The sequence below is a fragment of the Mesoplodon mirus genome (genome assembly GCF_964341445.2).
Source record: "Mesoplodon mirus genome assembly, chromosome: 2".
NCBI classification, from domain to species: domain Eukaryota; kingdom Metazoa; phylum Chordata; class Mammalia; order Artiodactyla; family Ziphiidae; genus Mesoplodon; species Mesoplodon mirus.
The window spans coordinates 212,985,367-213,008,086 of NC_138977.1; the positions used below are offsets into that span (position 1 = coordinate 212,985,367).

General features: G+C 39.3%; 1 protein-coding gene across 4 annotated transcripts in view; it reads left to right on the forward strand.

Annotated features, from left to right (window-relative positions):
* Nucleotides 1-197: 197 nt before the first annotated feature.
* VTI1A (vesicle transport through interaction with t-SNAREs 1A) overlaps nucleotides 198-22,720 on the forward strand; it is a 363,723-nt gene continuing 341,200 nt past the window's right edge. For 2 of the 4 annotated variants that reach the window (XM_082630425.1, XM_082630427.1), the window contains exons 1-3: nucleotides 198-465; nucleotides 9,724-9,782; nucleotides 13,691-13,801. In XM_082630425.1, the coding sequence (XP_082486551.1) occupies nucleotides 372-465; nucleotides 9,724-9,782; nucleotides 13,691-13,801 (264 nt within the window). In that variant the 5' untranslated portion in view covers nucleotides 198-371. The remainder of the gene's footprint in view (nucleotides 466-9,723; nucleotides 9,783-13,690; nucleotides 13,802-22,720) is intronic. The other 2 variants (XM_082630426.1, XM_082630428.1) reach the window with 1 other exon arrangement.

Consider the following 22,720-nt stretch of genomic DNA (forward strand, 5'->3'; position numbering starts at 1 on the left):
AGCAAGCCCCTCTGACTTGTAGCTTGGGGAGCCGGAGCCGCTTTCCAAAACGTGGAGGGCAAAAAATGCTTTCGGTCATTCCCGAGAACCCGCATATTTTTTAAGCTTTTGGGGGCACTAACTTAAGGGCTTTTCCTTAGCGAATTTCTTAATCTTGAAGCCCGAACGGAAACTAAAAAGCGCACCCAGCCCAACTTCCGGAGGACCAAGATCGCGAAGAACAACCAGGAAGCGACCTGGCTGGGAGCTACCCCGGCTTCTCCGCTCCGCTTTTGAGGGAGCTCCCCGCGTTCCTACACCGTCTTTTCCTGCCCCGCGTAGCCCCAGCCCTGACCTAGGCTCCGGCCCGGGCCGGCCACTCCGGAGCCGCCATGTCGTCCGACTTCGAAGGCTACGAGCAGGACTTCGCGGTGCTCACTGCAGAGATCACCAATAAGATTGCGAGGGTCCCCCGACTCCCGCCTGGTGAGAGCCCTGCCCAGGCTGGGCGGGGGTGGCCCGGAGAGCCGGGAGGCTTGGGCAGTGGGCGATGGAACGACACCTGAATAAATGTGTCTCTGAGGAGCGAGCCTGGAGGGAGGTGGTGTTGGGGCCTCCCAGAGGGATGCTTGAGGTTGGTTGAGGATAAGGGGAGAATCCAATCTGGGTTGTGGGGTGCAGTGTAAAGAGTCTTTGGATTCTGAGCCATCTGGGCTCTAATCTGGACTCCGCTGCCTTGTGACTCGTATAACCTTGGGAACGTTTCTCTGAGTCTTAGTTTTGGCTGGGTTTTGTTTGTTTGTGAAATATAGAGATGTGAGAGTATCCAAAGAGAATCAGTGAACGTACCCAGATCATGAGTCTGCATCATACCGTAACGTTGTTTTGTTAGTAATGATGTTATTATTATAGGCAGCAAAGCAGTGTTAAGAGCCGTAGTACCCGGATTCAAATCCCTGCTCTGCCACTTAGAAGTTGTTGTATTTAGGCAAGTTTCTTAACCTCTCTCAACTTTCCTTCTTGGTAAAATGGAGAGAATTGTGCGTCTCTCATAGGGTTTTTGTGAAGATTAAATGACTTAACATATGTTAAGTCTTGGTGTTAGCTGCTATAATCATTAGTATCTTTCATACCCCCATCCCCGTTTATTATTTTTCATCCTTCCTGGGGATCCATAACCCAGTGTTGTGTAAAACTTGGTACAGGATAATGTTTCTCACTTTTAAAATTCCACAGTTTTCATCCAGAAGAGTTTTGTTTTTGTTTGTTTTTGTGTTTTAGCACAACTCATTTTCGATACTGGACTAAAAGGAACTTCTTAAATAATCTTAATAACTACTATTTAAGCTGGCATGAACTAAAGTTACGTGAAGGTGCGAGCTATGTTTGATTTCCTTGGCATTTACTTAGAACAGGCTCAGGAAAATGTTTTAAGTGAATGAACAGATACATAAATATGATGTCTTGTGATTTTTGTTTGTAGGATATTGTTTTAGGATTTATTTTTCTCTCATTACAGATTTAATTTGAGTATTGACTTGCAGAAAAGATTGTGGCTTTGGTGCTCAGTTTTGTTAGGGAAATTGAACCATCTACCTTCGCTCTATGGTGTAAAGTGTAGGAAAAGGAGTGCTCATTGACCTGTGAACTGGTGGGCAACTTCCTTGCTCCACCTTGTTAGTCAATCCTTGATGCCAGCAGTAATTTCTCCTGGACCAAAGTTGTCATTCCTCTTTCCCTTTCCCTACCTCCCCCCAAACTTTTGTGTTTGTAAATAATTTTCTTCCTTTCTTTGTTTTTCTTTTTTAATATATAAACTTATTTATTTATTTAGTTAGTTAGTTATGGCTCCGTTGGGTCTTCGTTGCTGCACACAGGCTTTCTCTAGTTGCCGTGAGCGGGGGCTGCTGTTCATTGCGGTACGCTGGCTTCTCATTGCGGAGCACTGGCTCTAGGCACGTGAGCTTCAGTAGTTGTGGCACGTGGGCTCAGTAGCTGTGGCGCACGGGCTTAGTTGCTCCGCAGCATGTGGGATCTTCCCGGACCAGGGATCGAACCCGTGTCCCCTGCATTGGCAGGCAGGTTCTGAACCACTGTGCCACCAGGGAAGTCCCTTCTTTGTTTTTCTTACCCCCGCCTATTTTCTATTAATAGGGACATTTGCTTCAAGCCAGGATCTCTGAATTTACACCCCGCTCATCTCCTGAAGTCCCAGTTAGTTCTGGAGGAGATGGAGGATGATGTCTTAAAGAGGTGTACGAGTCCAAGTGAGGGGACAAGGGGAGAGAACCAAGGTAGCATATACCACCAAGCTCTGCTGCCTTGGAGATTTTTGTGGCAAATTGTCTGATGACCTCATCTCTTCAGTTCTGCTTTCCTCCACTGCCCAAGATCATCTTGATTTTTGTTGTCGTTGTTCTTGGAGACTGCTTCCTTTGACTTCAGTCCCAGAGCCTCAGAATATCAGGATTTGTGGTTTCCGTGGGATTTTTGCTCATTTTTAATTGTGATAGTTTTAGCCGAGGAAACATTTTTTTGTTTGGGCTAATAGGTTTTGTACTGGGAAGCTATTCTATAAAGTAACAAAATCATTCCTGGTTGCAAAGTTGTAACAGCCAATTCCAAGAAAACAGATTTGTTACAATCAATTTTTTTTCTTACCTTTATATTTTAATGTAACCATTCTTACCACATAGAAGGAAACCTTTGAATTAAGTACCTTAAAAATAAAAGTCTTGACTCTCTGTAGGTACAGTATAATGTAATGCCCAAACACAGCAGCTACATGAGAATTGAGAGGAGACTGTATAACTGGCACTGGAAAAATGCTTACTGACTTGAATAATTAAATGCTAGTAATTCTTGAAAATGTTGTGGTTTCCCTCTTAATAATTACTTGTACTTGCTCATTTTATTATGTTTCTAGTTGATAAATAGAGAAAGATGAAAAATATATCTGTGTGGTTATGAATTTCAGATGTATGTCTGTGGACTAACAAATTAATATGTACAACCATGGCAAAAACCAGTATGAGTAAAAGTAATTATAATCTCTTCCTGGCATCTTTGGTGGTTGACCCAGAATTTACCTGAGTCAAGAAGGTTAAAAATTGGAGCAAAATTTTCAGCCAAAGCAGTTTGTTCCCCCAAATATTAACTTACTGAAATGGAAGTGGAGTGGGTAGGATTGATTGCAACTAAGTGTGTGCGGTGTACAATGTGCTACCTCTGCTGTGCATGTACAGTGTATTAAAGTGTTACTTCCAAAGAGAATAGAAAAGATTGAAATTTTAAAACTTTATTTTACAAAAGAAATTCGATTATTCTATGATACATTTTAAACAATAAAAAAAAACCTTTCCTGTTAGACTAAAGTGTTTGAATTTTACGTAGTTTTAGTAATTGGACTGATGAGATAGATCGGTCCCTTCTTAAGTAATATTCTTATGGCACTGTATTCAAACTTTGATTATAATGATTAGTATTCTGTGGTAAAGTCAGGACAATGGATGAGTGGAAACCATTGCTAATACTAATTGTGACACTCCTTTTCCTCTGATGATGAATCCTAAGTTGGGGGATACTTCATAGGGGCAGAGGTTCTGTTACTCAGGCAGGCTTCCTGAAGGATCTTAAACAAAATGTTCCTTTGCAATTAGTTGCTTACCTCACCATGAACAGAGAGATAAATGGTCTGTTGTGAAGTCTATCATTTTGTAGATATAGTCAGAAATACCAAGAAAGGCATTATGGCAAATTGATTACAGTTCACACATGGCATCAGATCTGTTTAGAATCCCAGCTCTGCTGCTTACTAGATGTGCAGTCTTGAGCAAGTTGCCTAGCCTCTCTAAGCCTGTCTCCTCTACCTGGAAAATCGGGAGTAGGGGCTAATAGTTTCAACCTTACATTGTTGTAAAAATCAAATGAAACAAAGCATATAACACCCTATCACACTTTTTTTTTCTCCCCAGAGAAAGTACATGATAAATTAGCCACTAGTGATACTGCTGCTGGTGAAGACAACAGCTGTAGGGTTAGTCAGGACCCAGCTTCTCAGACTTTGTGATGTTAGTTGAACTCTTAAAGGAACCTTAGACCTCAATTTTGCTTCCTTTCTGTGCTAGACTAGAGTTGGGTGAATCTCTCTTGATGAACACCTACATTTGAAGGGAAATGAGTGATTAGGGACTTTGGGATGTGGACGTGGAATGGGGCTTTAAACTCAGGATATCAAAGAGAGAGTCAGGGAGAGAACTGGAAGTGGTGGGGCAAGACAGGTGTCCTTTCTGGAAGGAAATGCTTCAGTCTAACTGATTGGTTATGCCAAGCCCTAGAGGCTTTTGGACACCATCTAGACATGGCCATGTATGGAAGAAGCCATAGCATTGTTCCATGATTCTCTCTTGCCTTTGCAAAGTGGTTATAGTCAGAGGATTCAGAAAAATCAGCTTTTATTTATGAATGCTGTGGTTTGCTTAAAACGTATGTGGCTCTGGAGCTGTAATATTGATGTGTAGCTACTGAGTGCTTGAAATGCGGCTGTTGCCACATAGTGAAATGATAGTGTTTTGGATATATTGAATTAAATATTATTAAAACTAAAAAAAGTATATATTAAAATGAATTTCTCTTGTTCCTTTTTACTTTTTGACATGTGGCTACTAGAAAATTTAAAATTACATTATGTGACTCGCATGCATTACATTTCTGTTGTTCTATAAAATTAGAGTTGAAGAGATGGTTCCAGACCTAATTCAGGAACTCAGGTACAGAGTGAGTTGAAGTAGAGTGGGTAGGACTTGAGTTAGGCATATACACACACACGCACACATACCTACACTCTAATCCCAGAGGATCCTCTCTCCCTTAAACTTTTCAGTTAACCTAAGTAATAGCTTCATTGACTAAAAAAAAAAAAAAAAAACTTTAAATTTTAGAACAGGTTTAGATTTACAGAAAAATCACAAAGATAATACAGAGAATCCCTATATACTCCATGCCCAGTTTCCTCTATTGTTAACATCTTAAATGAATATGATACATTTGTTGCAGCCAGTGAACCCATATTGATACTTATTATTAACTGAAGTCTATACTTTATTCAGATTTCCTCAGTTTTTTACCTAATGTCCTTTTACTATTCTAGGACCCAATTCAGCATTTATTGTCATGGCTCCTCAGGTTCCTCTTAGTTGTGACAGTTTCACAGCCCTTTCCTTATTTTTGATGACTACAGTTTAGAGGAGTACTGATCAGATATTTTATAGAATGTTCCTCAGTTGGAATTTGCCTGATGTTTTTCTCATCATCAGACTCGGGTTATAGGTTTTTGAGAGGAAGATCACAGAGGTTAAGCACCATTTTCATCACATCACATCACATCAAGAGTACACACTGTCGGGCTTCCCTGGTGGCGCAGTGGTTGAGAGTCTGCCTGCCGATTCAGGGGACACGGGTTCGTGCCCCGGTCCGGGAAGATCCCACATGCCGCGGAGTGGCTGGGCCTGTGAGCCATGGCCGCTGGGCCTGTGCGTCCGGAGCCTGTGCTCCGCAACGGGAGAGGCCACAACAGTGGGAGGTCCGTGTACTGCAAAAAAAAAAAAAAGAGTACACACTGTAAGGTAACTTATCACTCCTGATGTTAACTTTGATCACCTGGCTGAGGTATTAGTTGTCAGCTTTCTCCACTATAAAGTTACTCTTTTCCTCCTTTCCATACTGTTTGGAAGGAAATCATAGGCATAGCGCACACTTACGGAGTAGGGAGTCATGCTCCACCTCCTTGAAGGCTGAGTATTTAGGTAAATTTTTTGGAATTCTTCTATACAGGAAAGATTTGTCTATTCTCCTCCACTTATTAATTCAGTCATTTATATCCATGGACTCGTTTATTAAATACTTCATGTTATATTGTAATACCACTTTATTTTGTTGCTCAGATTATGCCAGCTTTGACCACTGGAAGCCCTTCCAGCTGGCCTTTGTGTCCTTTTGCTATACTCCCATCATTGTGGGGCTTTTTTCCCCCTTTTTAACACTTTCATACTTTCTGATATTATAAGGTACTCCAGGATCATCTTGTATTTTTCCTACACCAGTCCTAGAATCACCAGCCATTTCTCCATGGAATCCTACTTCCTTTTAATGAAAAATGGTGTTAGAAACCAAGATCTGGACACTAGGTGTGCTTATTGGTACTGAGGTATTATTGGTTCTGGGCCCTTTCAGCTCACAGAGCAAGGGAAAACGTGTGCATACTAATTCATGTATATATACATATTGATAAAATTTTATATATGAAACCATCTATATTTATAGTAAGCTAAACATGAATTCATATTGATATCTCCAACTCTAGTCCTTTATCACAAGGATCATTCTAGAATGGCTTTGTTTTAACATTATTTTATTCATAAAGGGAAACTTGCCATTCTAAGTGGGAAGATTTGCCCCAGTCCTCACTGATACAATTTTTCTTTTTCTGTTTCTCTGTGAATAACAAATGTGTTGCTGAATGCTAAGACTGATTGATTCATTCAGTAAACACTTAGTGAGCACCTACTGTGTACAGCTCTCTATGCTAAATACAAACTTATGACAAACGTGTCAAGAGTGGTCCCTGCCTTCAAGGAGCTGGAAATGAGGCTGAAGGGAAAACTACAGGAACCAATTTCTAATGATCATCAGGGACGCTAGGGCAGAGGACAGAGGTCTAGGAATTCAGAGGAGATAAGATCATGTTCCAGGAGGTCACCTGGAAGGATGGTGGGATTTAGCCGACAAAAACAGGGAAAGAGTGTAAGAGTTGCAAGCAGTGGGTTTCTGTTGTTTCGGAAGGCCCAGAATCCCCCATTCTATCTTACGAGAGCAGCTCCTCAATTTTCCGTTGAGGAACTCCCTAAACCCAGTCTTGGTGGAACTGACAGGCTGCCATGCCCTGTCCAGGTCAGGAGGTGAACACTTTACCCAAGCGAGGACATTCAGTGACTTTTTGCCAGGAATTGGAATTTTAACTCTCCTTCTGCAGAGACTGTTGGTGACTTCCTGCTCCCTTGGTTTCCTGAGCCACCCTGGGTACTGTCTTCCCTGAGCTTGGGAACTCATCTTTTCCATTGATTCTGTGAGCCACCCTGAATTACTCTCATAAATTCCCTTTTTGGCTTAGGTTAGCCAGAATCGGTCCTGTTCTGTTCAACCAAAGAACCTAAATGGTAGCTTGAACAATGGCTTAGAGTTGGGGGGAGGGGGGTAGATGTGCTTGGGTAGTAAAGGATAGTCTGGTTAGTATGCAGAGCACATACGAGAGAGCAAGTAGTTGGAAATAAAGTTGGAAAGGTCGCTTGGGTCCGGAATATGGAGGGCCTTGACTGTTAGGCTCAAGTGATCCAATCAGAGCCACATTGTAGAAAGATTAAGTGGGGGAAGGGGTCAGGTAGGGAAAAAGGGAAACCAGGCTGGTTGGTAGCATAGCTTCTTCTGTAAAGTCTTGCACTGACTACACTATTTATTCAATTTGCCATCAGTTTTCGAGAACTGATTATGTGCCAGGCTCAGTGCTAAATTTTAGGACTAAGACATGGTTCCTGTCTCCCCAGGGCCTCCAAGGTAGAAGATAAATCAGACCTGTAAGTGTGAGAGATAAATCATGAGAATTAGGTAAGGGTTCTAGGGGTTTTCTGCAAGAGTGAGTAGTTAATTCTTCTGTTGGGTTAGAAAAACTTCAAAGAGGTAGTGATTTCTGAAAAGAGTTTTGAGTAGCAGTTTGCCAGGTAGTCACAGTGGAGATGGGCAGGAGCAGAGGGATTAAAGATCTGGAGTCCTGGAAATATATCAGGGTTAGAGATAAAGGTTTGGTCCAGGATAGGCTTGTCTTGTTTCATATTCTGCACTATTGCAAAAATACAGTGTGGTTCTACTATAATTTGTGGAGATGTCAGATGGATTGACATGTACCAGAAGCATATAAATTTGGGGTCGTATACTAAATTTTTAGTCTGGCCATATGTAGGCTTAACTGCCTCAAAGAGGGAAAATCAAGCTGAATTTTAATTCTAAATGTGCACTTTTCTTAGGGAGAAATTCTTAGAGTACACACAAAACACCTTCTGTGATAGCTACCCCCTAGTTTGGTGGGGGCTGGTGATCAAAGGGAAGGAGTTGAGGTTACCAGAACCTAGTTATTATTCTAGTAAAATAGTAACTTCTATTAAAGATTCCCCACTTGGTATTAACTATCCTTCTGAAAAGTTAGTCAGCTGCTAGGTATTGTACCCATTCAAGCTTCCTGACTTTTCTAGTCTGTTATATTGGTCATTGGGTTTCAAGTCACAGAAAGCCAACTTAAGTAAAGAAAAAGAAATGTGTTGTTTCAAAAAACCAAACAATGATAAAGTCAAGTAAAACCTGTTCCAGAGTTATCTGGAACAAGAAACTAACTAACAAAATCTATTTAATCTTTATCTAACTATCTATCTATCAGCTTTGCTTCTTTGTAGATAGAGGCTTTCATTCCCAACCACTGGAAATTGGCTTGCTCCTCGTAGCTAGAGCAATGGATGCCAACAGCTTCTAGACTCACATTCTCATAACTCTACCAAGAGAGAGGAAAAGACTTTCCTGTTACTACAGGACTTTGATTAGTCTGATTGGATCTTATACGCATCCCACCCTCACCCCCCAGACCAATGTAGCCAGAGGGATTGAGCTACTACTATTAGTCTAGCTGGAAAGAGAAGGCCATCCTTTGGCAAGTCACTGTGACCAGAGAGGCAGGGTCATAGAAGAACATAGTATCTCCCATTGACCTACTTGGTGAAGAGGAGAGCCTCAAAAGAGTGAGGCTTATTGCCTGAGAAGAGAAGGGTGTCAGGTAGACAAAAATATAAATGGTCAGCAAATTAGGTTAGCACAAAACTCAGGTGCCATCTCTAAATAAATGGGCTGATTGATTTGGAATGGGAGTAGGGAAAATGTTTCTGAAAGTATCTGCTAGAACATGTCTCTCCCAGAATGATGAATTATAGTTGAGTTATAACTTGATTGTGGTTGAGTTTGAAAAAAATCACATACAGACACTCAGCACTTCACAAATTAAAAGTAATTTCTCTTGCATCAGCTTATTTGAGCTAAAAAGAATCCAGTAGATGCTTTAAATTTCCGTTTTAGACAGTTTAGACTGAGTCTCAGTAAAAACTCTTTCTTACCCAGAATCCCATAACCATGAGTAGATAATGGCTTTGGGGTTAGAATCAGTAGTTCTGACTTAAAATATTTCTTCCATTACACTCAACTCTTAGTGAAAGCATAATTTTTTTAAAGGATTGTAAGGACTTGTCCAGTTTTAGGCATTGTTGTTATATGTGACTTTTAAATTGTATTCATAAATCCACTATTCCCAATTTATTAAAGTCATGACTTTGCGGATTCCTCATGCCACCACTAAATCTGCTGTTGTTGACACAGTCTCTTCTAAAGTTTAGACCAAAATAATTTTTGGTTTCTCTTAAAAATGTTATGGCATCTCTTAATTCAGTGTTCCATAGGATTATGTATTTCCAGATAGCCTAGAATCAGTGGCTTATAGCAGTTCCCAACCCACTAAAGAATGATATGGCCGTTTGAATGATAATGGTAATTCTCTACTCTGACCAGAAAGGAAAAAAGGTACATAAAAATAGAAGTTTTTAAATATTAAATTTATCTGTATCCTTAGCAATTCCTTGATGTTATTATTTGTTTCAGATGAGAAGAAGCAGGTGGTTGCAAATGTGGAGAAACAGCTCGAAGAAGCAAAAGAACTGGTATGTGTAGACTTGGTAACATATTTAAAACACAACCAGAGCCGTTTAATCTGATGCCTTCCTCTAAGTCTCTTTTTATTCATTGTAGAAATGTGAAACATTACTGATTAGCAGTTCATGATTCAGAATTCATCAGTTTTTAGATGGAAGAGAATTTAATCACTTCTTGGGATTTTATTCTTCTTAGTAAAGGTGATTCATTAAATGTCCACCTCGAATTTTTATTCCTTCATAATACTTTTCATAATGGTTATAAATAGCTAACACTTGTTAAAGGCATCCTGGGTACTAGACACTGGGATAAGCGTATTACTTTTTAATATTTAATTTTCACCAAAAGCCTGTGAGATAGGTACTATCTGTACCTATTTGTAATAATTGTTAAGGATCGAGATTTTCCCCTGCTTGCTCACCAATAAGTGAGCCTGCCACAATTTCATGGATGCTGATAGAAGACATGAGATTCCTAGGTCAGAGACCAAAGGCTTTTATTAGTCACAGCAAAAGCAGCTGCCAAAGTGGCAGCAGGCTGGCGTCAGTTCCCTGAGGCCCAATTCCCACAGGGCTGATGTGTGTTTGCCTAGAAGAATGCCTACACATACAGCAGATTATCTTATAGGAGAGGAACATGGAGCCTGGGGAACATACTGCTTTATAGCAGCCTGTAAGTAAGCCTGCTCTTTGCCCCGAGGGACGCATTGTTTCTTACCCCAGCATTGTTCCCTGCCTGGGAATCAGTGGTCAGGACCTTGCATTCTCGGCATGCCCAGCAAGACATGTAGAAGCGTGAGAGACCCACGGAGGAGTGTCATTACCCCCATTTTGTAGATGGGGAAACTGAGGCTTAGGAAGATTGAGTAACTTATCTGAAGTCCCACACCCAGTAAGTGGTGAAGTAAGGATTTGTACTTAGACGTGCTAAACCCAGAGCTCTAGCTAGCTTCTCAAATCAAGGAGCAAAAAGTATTAAAATATATTGTGTCCTAATTTTTGGTTTCAAAGCCAGGTATTGCAAGTATGATTCAACTTGTTACTGCATTGTGGTCCTAAATGAGCGTGTTGCTTTTCTAAATACTGAAGGCTACTACTTGGTGTTCTAACTGATAAACTTACAACAGTTTCCCAAAGTGTGTTTCTGTTAACTGGTGTTACCTGTTCAAACAAGTTCGGGAAACTGTAGCTTAAACAGAATTCTCCAATTCTGGGTCTTTTTCTTGTTATTATTTTTCTGTAGAACCTTCTTAGACCCTAAAGTAGGCTACAAGGTGCGACGAGTCTCTAGGAAGGGACTCTAAGGGGCAGCACTTCTCAGGCTTATTTGCCTGAGTAACATTTGTTAACAGGACCATACACGGGGGGCTGCTGCTTTGCAAGGTCTGAGGAATAGGCGGCTGTAGCCTCCCATCACACCACAGACCTTTCCTTCGTGTCTGTGAATGCTAAGGAGGCGCATTGCAGAGCTGCTGCTCCATCTCGCCTGTCTCTGCTTCTTTTCTAGCTGTCGGAACGCCTATGCTCTCCTCACCCTGCAAGATCTACTTCTCATCTCACTATTTCTGCAGGAGCAGCTTTGTTCTAACTCTTCACCTTCTCATGTTTGCCTCTCTTTTGGAAGTTTTCTTTTTTTTTTTTTTTTTTGTCCCCAATACTTTTCTGTTTCCTTTCTCTCCTTTTTATAGTCAGCTGATTCTCTCATGCTTCCTGGCCTTCACGTGAAAAGACTGGCCTTTTATATACCATAGCTGCCAACCGGGATGCTTCTTCCTTCAGGTTGGCAGGCTTACCATAAGTAATACAACTGATCAATTCTTTGGATCTTGAGTTAACTTCTTATCTTGTTGAGTTCTCAGTAGCGGGTGTTTTTGTTTTTGTTTTGTTTGCCATCAAAACCTGTGTTTTGGTTCATTGGTTTGCCTTCTTTTGGAGACGTTGCTTTACTTGATGATATTAGAAAGCTGGTTTCCTGATAACCAAGGTTTCACTGTACCAAGAAAAACCGAGTTATACCCCCATGGAGCTTATGGTTATCTCCATTGGTTACTAACATAAGGAGTTTTGTCTTAGATATGTTTCTATTTGTTTACAACGATCAGGAGATGATTTACTTAATTCTGATGACATCATTATTATATACTGTCCTTTTGATGAGGATGCTGTGAGAAGAACTTCATTATGATTTTACTTATTAGGATGAGTTGTATTTCTGCTGAACAGGTTGCATTAATCTCTTGGACACTGCATGTCTCATAATTACTGTGTCTTCCACTTGACATTGGTCACATGAATGTTGTGACAACATGAAACTAGTGCATATTAGCCTTATTTCTGGTTTCATTTAAAGTGTTTGTTGTGTGTTTCCTTTTTTTCTTTCTTACCTACTTTTGGTTAGTTTTAAGTGTCCTTGTAAAATGCCTGAAACAAAAGTGTAGTTAACGCCCGGATTTTCTCTTCCATGTACTTTTGCAGTTATTTGTCTGGATGATCCTGCTCAACCTTATTAGAACTAAGTACATAATGATGATTTCAGAGAAGTGCTCTAAATAATTGCCTTGCTGAGTAACTAATTTATTGGTGCTTCACATTTATGTTGAGACATGTCAATAATTTAAATGGTTACTGCATAAATCAAGGGTAATTAAAACAATCTTTTTTTTTTTTTTAATAAAAATCAAGGCCTGTGAATTGAAACATGGTGTTTTGGTTTATCTGAGTTCTACTGTTGTTACTCAGACTCTAACACTGGACAAGTAAGAGTTTTATTAGTGCCAAGTGTATAGTGTTCATGGAAATAATTAATTAAGATTATTTGCTTTAAAAGGCAAAATATCTGACAACATTTTTGGATGTGAGTTTATTAGACATGGCCTGAGCCAATTTGTAGTTGTTGGTTTTTATTTTTTAATGCCAAATATAAATAAACTACAGCTGATACCTTGTATCATGCTTGCTGTATTTCTTCTTCATCATCAGTAATCATCACTCCTATTATTCACATTAATCTAGTGTTTACCAAGTAAGACACTGTCTTAAGCACATTATAGGAATTACCCTGTTTAATCTTTATAACTGCCCTACAAAAGACGTACTGTTTTTAGAAATGGAAAGAGTAAGACCCAGAGAAGTTAAGAAGCCTGTCCAAGGTTGCATGACTAGTAAGCAGTGTAGCCTACGATGTGAACTGTGAACGCAGGCGTCTGACTTGAAAGCCTGTGTTCTTAACCATCATACTATTTCTGTATTGCCTCCCGTTAAATGCTCATGTGTTGTATGCAAAGTGTTATATCATGACAGGTTGTTATAAAGTGCCCTGCTCTGATTTCAGTGAGCTTTGTGTAATTTTATGTTACTGTATCCATTTAACTCCATATCAACATGGTTAAAAAGTATAAGGCTAGAGTTTAAGATCCCATATTGGTTGCCATGGGATTTTCCTAATCAGAAAAGACTTTCCAGGAGAATTTTCACCAAATGACTAAGACTGGGCTGACATTTCATAGAATAATTGTAGAAATAACGGTTTGGTTTATCTTGGCGTAGTTCTGGTGGTTTGGAGTCAGAAGACCAGACCCGGTTGGGTGGAATGATAGGATACTCCACGGATAGTCAGGTCATTATCATTGAGGAGGTTTGGCTTAATGCACATAGTTTTACAAAATGCTTGACAAAGTAAACACTTTGGCACTCTATATGTCCCTTGGCAAGCACTCAGTACCTATTCGTTGACCTTAACAAACATGGAGCACAAAAATAGTCCCAGTGTTCAATTGACCACAGGCAGTTAGCTCCCTGGGTCTGGTTCCTCAAGTTGTCAACTGAGGAATTGGAATTAAATCCTTTCAGCTCGAAATGTCTAGTCACATGAAGAGTAAGCATATGGTTTAAGTCATGTTTTTCTCTCACCCTTCCAGTTGGAACAGATGGATTTGGAAGTCCGAGAGATACCACCCCAAAGTCGAGGAATGTACAGCAACAGGATGAGAAGCTACAAGCAAGAAATGGGAAAACTTGAGACAGATTTTGTGAGTCAGATTGCGCCCTTTGTTGTACTTACTGGTCTTCACACTGGTTTTCATGTCGTTTTTATTGTTGCCCCCACACGCCTCAGTCAGCATTAAGTGCATCGTCTTTGGGAGCTTGTGCCAAAGACTTGGGGATCTAAAAATGCTTGTAGAGCTGGCCAGTGATGGACTTGAAGGTATGTTGGATTCCTGACTCACAAAATAGATCCAAATCATGTGGTTTTTTGAGTTTAGATAGTATTTATTGGTATTTAGCATTTATTAGAATTTTGAAATCCAATTTGGGGCCTTTTCAGAGTTGGCAGCCTTTAAACTGCAGTGTTCATGGATGGACTTCAGGGGCTCGTGAATGTCCTGAAATTATATCAGTATTTTTAGATGTGTGTTTCTATGTGTATTTTTTTCTGGGATAGGCTTCGTAGCCTTTATTATTAGAGTCTTAAAAAGATACATTATACCCCTTCCCCCGCAAAAGACAGAAGGAACTCAATTAATAATTTATATAAGGGATCCTTTGTGTTGATTGTCTCATGAGAATATTTAGCTTTCTCTTCCTATATCTCTGAGTTTCAACTCCACCCACCTTATAGCAAATTTAAGAATATAAATTTAAAGATATTGATGTTAAAATTGTTAGTAATTAGAAAGTAACAGGAGTAGAAAAGATACAGGTGAGCAATTCCACTTCTGGGTATATACCCAAGAGAATTGAAAGCAGGATCTTGAAGAGATATGTATACACCCTTGATCATAGCAGCATTGTTCTCAGTACCAAAAAATGGAAGCAACCCAAGTGTCCATCGACAGATGAATGGATAAACAAAATGTGGTGTGTGCCCACAATGGAATATTACACAGACTAAAAAATGCAGGAAATTCTGACATACGTTTTGATATGGATGAACCTTGAGAACATTATGCTAAGTGAAATAAGCCAGTCACAAAAGACAAATACTGTGTTTCCATTTATTTGAGGTACCTAAAGTAGTGTTTGTAGAAAGTAGATGCGTGGTTGCCAAGGGCTGAGGGAGGGGCACATGGGCAGCTACTGTTTAATGGGTATAGAGTTTCAGTTTTGCAAGATAAAAAGTTGTAGCGATTGGTTGCTCAACAATGTGAATATATTTAACCCTACTGAACTACACGCTTAAAATTGGTTAAGATGGTAAATTTTATATTAAGTATATTTTGCCACAATTAAAAATTTAAATTAAAAAAAAATGTAAATGAGGAAAGATCTGAGCTTTACCTGTGAGTGACAGGAGTCAGATGTTGGCATGTAAGTGAACTATTATTTCTGACCCTGGGGTCCAAATTCATAAAGAAAGTGAAGAATTTATAAGGATCATTCTGCCTCTGTTCCTTCCTTAGGTGTTTTACTTTTGGAGGCTATATCTGCTAGACTACAGTGTACCCTTCCACTATAAGGCCAGTGGTACTGAATCTAGTAGAAATTCCACCTAGAGTCTGGAAATAGGGTGATTTACAGTTTTGCATGTTTATTTTATATTATAATGGATATTTTCCTGAGAAGCTGAGATGGGCTATGTCAGTGACTCTGATGCAATTGCCATTTAAGTTGTGCGCCTATTAATTAAAAATTAAAATTGGAATCCACGATAGGCCTAAATTCAGAAAAGAAATGTAACTGCCTTGCTTCTGTGCTCTGTACTAGATAAAACCTTCTCTAACCACTTTGTGAAAGGCAGGTTCTCTCAGCAAGAATGTGAGATATGGTGAGAAAATTGGATTGATTTAAGAATTTGACAACTCAAAATTGTACTTAGACAGTTCTAATTAAAGTTAATGTTTTAATATAAATGATGAAAGTAAAATATTTATAAGGATTATTTTAGTTTGCTTACCTCATCTTCATGAAACGCTTTCCCAAAGATTTTTCTCTTGATTTCTAAAACAACTAAGCATATTAGTCTGCTAGGGCTGCCATAACAAAGTACCACAGACTGGACAGCTTAAACAACAAAAATTTGTCTTGTTGAAGTTCTGGAGGCTGGAAGTCTGAGATCAAAGTGTTGGCAGGGTTTGTTTCTTGTGGGGCCTCTCTCTGTGGCTTGTAGATGGCTGTCTTCTCCCTGTATCTTCTCCCTGTATCTTCACATACAAACACAGTCTGCATGTGTTGATGTTCTAATTTCTTCTTATTATACAGAAACCAGTCATATTGAATTAAGGCTCACCCTAATGACTTTATTTTAATTCATTTAACTCTTTAAAGACCCCATCTCCGGGCTTCCCTGGTGGCGCAGTGGTTGGGGGTCCGCCTGCCGATGCAGGGGACACGGGTTCGTGCCCCGGTCCGGGAGGATCCCACATGCCACGGAGTGGCTGGGCCTGTGGGCCATGGCCGCTGAGCCTGCGTGTCCGGAGCCTGTGCTCCACAACGGGAGAGGCCACAACAGTGAGAGGCTCGCGTACCGCAAAAATAAAAAAAGAATTACATTCCTGAAGAATAGAGTCCTTTAGGTATCACGTATTTGGATAAGCATTTCTCAGATATATTTTCTATTATAAAGAAAAATGGAAACAGCAGCTAGGAGCTAAACATTTAGTCTCCAGGCTATCATTAAAAAATTCATGTGTTCATCTGTCTATTTGCTGCCGCAGCTCTCTTCTGCTATATCAGGAAACGTCCTTCACCACCACCACCACCACCTTCTGTTGTACGGGACTCACAGTTTATAAAGTGCTTTAACACGCATTATTCATTTCACTGTAGGAAGGGTGGACAGAGCAGATGCGGATTACTATCCCCATTTTACATGTGGTAGAACCAAGAGGTCCAGCTTGATTATGGATTTCATTCAACAAGTCCTTCTTGAGCCCTATAGTGTATCAGGCAGCGTCCTAGGTGCTGGAAAAGAGCCGTAACTAAGAGAGAAAGTTCTTGCTCTCGTGAAATTTATATTCTAATGGGGAAGACAAGAAACAAGTGAATACATCTATCTTTATTTCAGGTAGTGATAAATGCTATAAAGAAGATGAGTAAATGGACAGACAGTGACCAGCAGGATGGTGTGACTGTTTGCTAGGGTGTTCTCTGTGCCCATTTTGCTAGGGTGTTTGTTCTCTGTGCCCAAGTGGGAGAGAGGGGTGCCTGTGGTTACAGAAGTGGGGGCAGAGGAAAGATCTCTAAGGGCATTGCAGGCCTGGTGAAGGCCTTGGCCTCTGCTCTCGCTTGATGAGAAGCAGTTGTAGGGCGTGGAGCAGTGAGTGGTCCTTCGCCTCCTGTTTCGCAGCTTTGTCCACTTTACCTTACCTTATCACGTGAGGCATTTGAATAGAATGTAGGAAATATTTATGTAATTCTGTTTTGATTCTTATTGTCTTTTTATATTTAATTTTGTCTTTTAATGGAATGAAGAATATCTTCTTAAAGACATTTGATAATTTCTTATAGTCATATACCATACCTCAAAGTATTGAATCCCAGGAAAAAATAGTAGAGATTGGTCCTTCAATCTTCAATTGGTCCTTCAATTGCAATGTTTATTGCAAATGAAGACGTTCTTTTATTCCCCTTGTAATATCAAGGCTTTGGGGGAACATCTAAGCCAATGGGGAAAGGTAGAGGACAACTCAGTACTTTTTTCTTCAACCCCATTGTCTGCTTGCTTTCTCTTCTTCCTCCTCCTCTGCCTGTCCCTCAGATGCCTGGTTTCTTCGGACGTCTTCTCCACTTACCCCACTGTCTTACTCCTCGTGTTATCATCTGCTCCTGCGGCTTCAATACCACAGCTATAATTCTCTTGGATTTCTCAGTCAGAACTCCCTACAGCTCTAAATTCATATTTCTTACTACTTACTGGGCACTGCTACCCCAGAGTCCTTTAAACACAAACACTTAAATTTGACAAGTACTAGTCACTTCAGAGTGATGTTTTAATTTTTCCCTCTTCATCCTCTTGTGCATCCAGTTGGTCACTGAGAGTTAACAATCCTGTCACTTAAATAGCTCCTGCTTTCATCTCCACTACTGGAAGCCTTCATGTTTCTCAGTCTGGATGATTGTAGTAGCCTTGCCTCCTTCCATTCTTCTCCCAGTCTAAACCACCCTCCACTCCACTCTGGAAATGTTTCTAGCACACTGATCTGAATAGGTCACACTGTTCCACAGAATCCTACAGAGTTCTCATTGCCTGCTGAATTGTTAAAAGCCTAAAATTTGTTGGTTTCCTTTGGAGTAGTGCATCTCAATCTTTTTTTCATTAGCACTCCACTAAGGAACTTTTTTAGACTTTTTTCTTCCTAATTGCTCCTCTCTTCCCCAGGAAATTTTAGTACCATAAATATACTGTGTGTCTGTACATCTGTTCATGTTCTGTGGCCCTTTGGAGGGCCATGCATCTTGGTAATATTTAAGATTCTTCATCCTCCCAAGAACCAGTTCTTGCCTCTGGGCATAATGTCACCTCTGTTGACAGTGCCTGTTTTAGAGAATGTTGGCCTTTATTTGGACAAGCAGATAATTTACTAACAGATCCTTTCAAGGCTTGTTGTTAACTTTGTTAGGACATGTCTAGAGTAGCCTGACTTTTGAGGTTTGTCTTTCTTGGATTGCATTTGAATGACTGGAATGTTCAGTGAATATTCCACCCTCTGTTTGGTCAGAATTGTATCTCCCTGCTTTCAGTGACCTCCAGAATCTCCATTCTACCCGTGGCTCCCCAATACATGTCCTCTGTTACACCTCTTACCTCTACATACGCAAGTTAATTTTCAGCCAAAGACTTAACAGGACCCCTTTATAGATTTCTGGAGCTCCTTCTCTCCATTACTCTGCTAAGTTTCATCCATCTCGGCAGTTCCCACCTCCAGTATCTACCTCCTAAGCTTAGAGACATGTTAGGCTCCATTTGGGCTCCACCCCCCCCGTGCTGGAATCTGATCAGTGCCTACGGGCTGAGAGCCCTGGTGATTGTAGGGTTCATTTCAAGTGTTCTCTCCTCACAGGATTTCAGTCCTACACTGCCTGTTGTTTTTTAAAACGATTGCTTCACACATTTTGTCCATTGTTATAGTTGTTTAGAGAGGGAGGGTTGGTCCTGTATCAATTACTCTGTCATTACTGGCATGAAAGTTCAGTAGAGTTTAATGTTTATTAATCCTTAGTGAATAATTGTGTACATCTGAGAATGAAAAAAGAATAATAGTCTGCTCTTTACAATGACCTATCATAGAATTTAATCTGTAGCTGACTAAATACATACTTAAAAGATTTTAAAATATGGGTTATAATTTACAGTCATAGTTGTGGGAAGGTAAGGGAAATCAGCAGTCATCTCTATGTTCCCTTTCACACTGTTGCTACCCCTGATGATTCTGTTCACTTGCCTAATTCCATTTTTCTTGATTTTTTGCCTCTTATAGCCTCATATTGTTCATTTTGGATTCTGACAGTCTCAGAGTAATAGGAATATTAGGTCCAGAGAAGTTCAAATCCAATCACATTTTTGAGATGAGGAAATGGAGGAACAGGGGGACCAAATGTCTTACCTTAAAGTCACACTGCTGTTTAGAGCCAGGACCAGAATCAAATAACTTAAACACACATTCTGATGTTCTCTCCATGATCCTTTGCAACTCCCTACCCTCAACTTCACATTTTCATAAAAATCAATTTAATAGCTTCTTTGTATGTTTGAAAACAATGTAAAAATCAGAATTCGTGTATTTAAGCCATTCTTGTAATTTCTTCCTTCAGTATTGGTATGAGGTTAGCTAGGGCATGGTCATGTCCAGGAAAATGAACCAGCTAAAAGGAGGAAAAATGTAGTTGAGGATTTTTTCAAGTTTAAGATTATTGTTTGCTTCTTAAGAAAATAAAATCAAGCAAACAAAAAACCCCTAAACTTGTACAAACAACAACAAAAAGCAAACGTTGTATAAAGTATTTGACCAAGTCTCAGTAAGTAGAAAAAGAAAGGGACAAATAAGTGATGTACCAGGATAAGATTCCCTAAGTCATGAGGACGTGGTGTGTTGAATGATGAATGTCTTTTGCATCTGATGTTGTAATACTATGATGCTTGCGCCATCTGGTGGCTGATTTGTATAGTTGCATATTTCTTTTTCTTTTCTTCTTTTTTTTTTTTTTTTTTTGTAACAAAGCTGAACTTCCTTTAAGATGTATACACAGACTACAGGATTTAGGGTGGAGGATTAGCAGTAGAGCTTTTTAGCCCCAGTCTCAAGTTCACTTCTATCCCAGGTCAGTGGTGCCCGAATGCTGTCCTTTTCCTGTTTGGCAGGCTATGTGATGTGATTGTTAGACCAGCTCCTAGTGCGGAGCTGTCTACATCAGAGAATGGCACTTCTATTGACAGTCTCAGCAGTGAGGCTGAATGGTCCTGGAAACCCAACTTCCTGCGGACTATCGGAGTTGGTCCCTTAGGTCAGGGTTCAAAGGATGTTGTGGAACAGCTTGAAGCTTTCACTGCTACTACCTACACTTGCTCTTTTAACAGGTGAATGGACAACTTGAGTATCTGAGTTTATGACTGAAGCCAGTAGCTGTATTCTATTTTATTAAGTCTAAGATAGACTAAAGAAGTATAAATGAGAGCAATGAACCCTTTTAAATTATGACTTTTGTTGAAAGGTCAAAAACTTGATGCTTCTGTTTATCTTTCCTGTTCTTGTGACTTCCTGAGATATTTTACTTCTGTTCTGTGGAAGCTGTAGAAAACCATGGAAGCGTGTTTTAGAAATTTGGATCATGTCAGTGGTAATATGTTGTAATTATGACATCAGCTGTCCCTCTTGCAGGAGCATAAGTACATTCTAGAAAGAAATAAGAAAGCCAGACTGGATAGAATCATTCCAGCAAAATCTTCCTCCACTATGTGCACTTAATAAATATGATTTCCATTAAAAAATTACATTTGTTGTTGGATTCTCTATAAAAATAATACCTGCTCACTATAGAATATTCTGGAAATAAATAAGAGTAGAAAGAAGAAAGAAAATCACCTTAGCCCTATTACCTCAAAGGATTCGTATTTTACATTTTTATTTATTTCCTTCTAATCTTCCCTTCCCCTCTCTTTTGTATAATTTGTTGTTTTATTTTGCATAATAATGGTGCTACTCGAGCCACATTTACAAGGTTCTAACATTGGTGCTTTCCATTTCTATAAATTCTTAATCATTTTAATGGGTGCATAATAATATTTCAATCAGTGATATTAGTTCATCTTTTGTTGAATCCTAATGTATTTCCATTTATCCCCTCCATAATTTATTGTGCTGCAATGAACATATTAGAACAGGATTATTTCATCAGGGTCATTTCTCAGAAGGCAGATTATCACGTCAAAGGTTATCAACAATATTATAGCTCTAATTAAAATATTCCTTGGAAATATGTTTTTACTGTGATTTATGAGATCATTTTTGTTGTTCTTTCTATGATCTTCTCTGTATCAAAATGTTAAATAAGAGCTAAAAATCATAGGCAGACCAGAGGTAAGTACTTTATGTACATCACTCTTTTAACCCATAATTATATGAAAAAGATATGTCATGATCTGTCATTATGGGGATTTCACAATTCTAGAATTAAATACAACTGAGATTTCTTTTTCTAAGATACTTTTCCATGGAAGATATATTCATGTTGGTAAGGCTAGTAGATATGCATGGCTCTCATATCTGGTCTAAAACTGATCTCATTTTACATTTTCAAAATTTCGTAATTAGAAACTGAAGAATATTTTAGTTATCTGGATATGACCATGACCCCTTTAAGGGAGAAAGTAATACTGTACGTGTACATACATGATTTTACTTGTTTGCAGTTATTTTCTGAGGATGTTGTTTCCTAAGGCCTCGATAGGTGAAATTGTTAGAAAATCATCATGCAGTTGGCCTTCTTTGTTTGTAGGATTCTCATTCCAGGCTTTGACCTTGGTAAATCTTCTACTCACAGAGCCCAGTAATTTCAAAGCCTGACACAGGAAATGGATTCAAAAGTCTGTTTTCAGCTGTAGTGATGCCTTCTGGGGCTGATCTGTGTTTGCATGTCACCCTGGTCTCCTAATTCGGGATGCTGTTAAAGGTTCATGTTCTTGACCTTTCTCCCCACCGTGTATTCTTGAATGGAACAGTAGTATGTATTAAATATTTTATCATTGGTCTTATGTACTGAATTTGATGTTGGCCTTAATAGATTTTCTTCCCTTTGGAAACTCTGACACTTTCTTCCAAAGTGACTGCTTTTATGATGACTGCTTTGGGCTTCAGACCATTGTCTTTACCTCCTGTAGAGCTTTGTGACCTGCAAAAATAACTTTCATGTCCACTGTAGTTACTGGCAAAGTTGAAGTATATACTGGTATGGATATATCTCTGTGTGTGCACTCACACATTCTTGTGTGTGTACATTTTTTTAAATTGGTGTCAGATTCCTGATAAGATATTACAATTTTATTGGAAGATTTTTTTCTATCTATTGATACTTACTAATTTTTTTTAATCATTGGAATTAAAGTTTTAGTGTCATTTTATGGTAGAAGGAGCAAATTTTTGTTATGACTTTATGTTATTTCTATGGTTTGAGTTTTCTAAGCAGATGAAGTGTATGTTTTCTAGAAACGGTGCTAAATTGCTTTAAAACAAACAAACCAAAAAGAATTATAAAGCTTATTGGTTTTAATGTAGTTGTGTCTGCTTATAATCTTTCTTAAATGACTTAACAAATTATTATCGACTTTTCTGTTGTTTGTTTGTTTTGCCTAGCCACTTTGATCTTACCTAGGAAATAAAGAGGAAAGATAAAAACAGGTAAGATTTTTGAAAGATTTAACCATAAACTGGTGATAAATTTGGCTTCATTGTTAGTCACTAGATGGCACTGTTTATTTGCAGAGTGCCATTTTTTAAAAAAGAACTGGTAGTAAC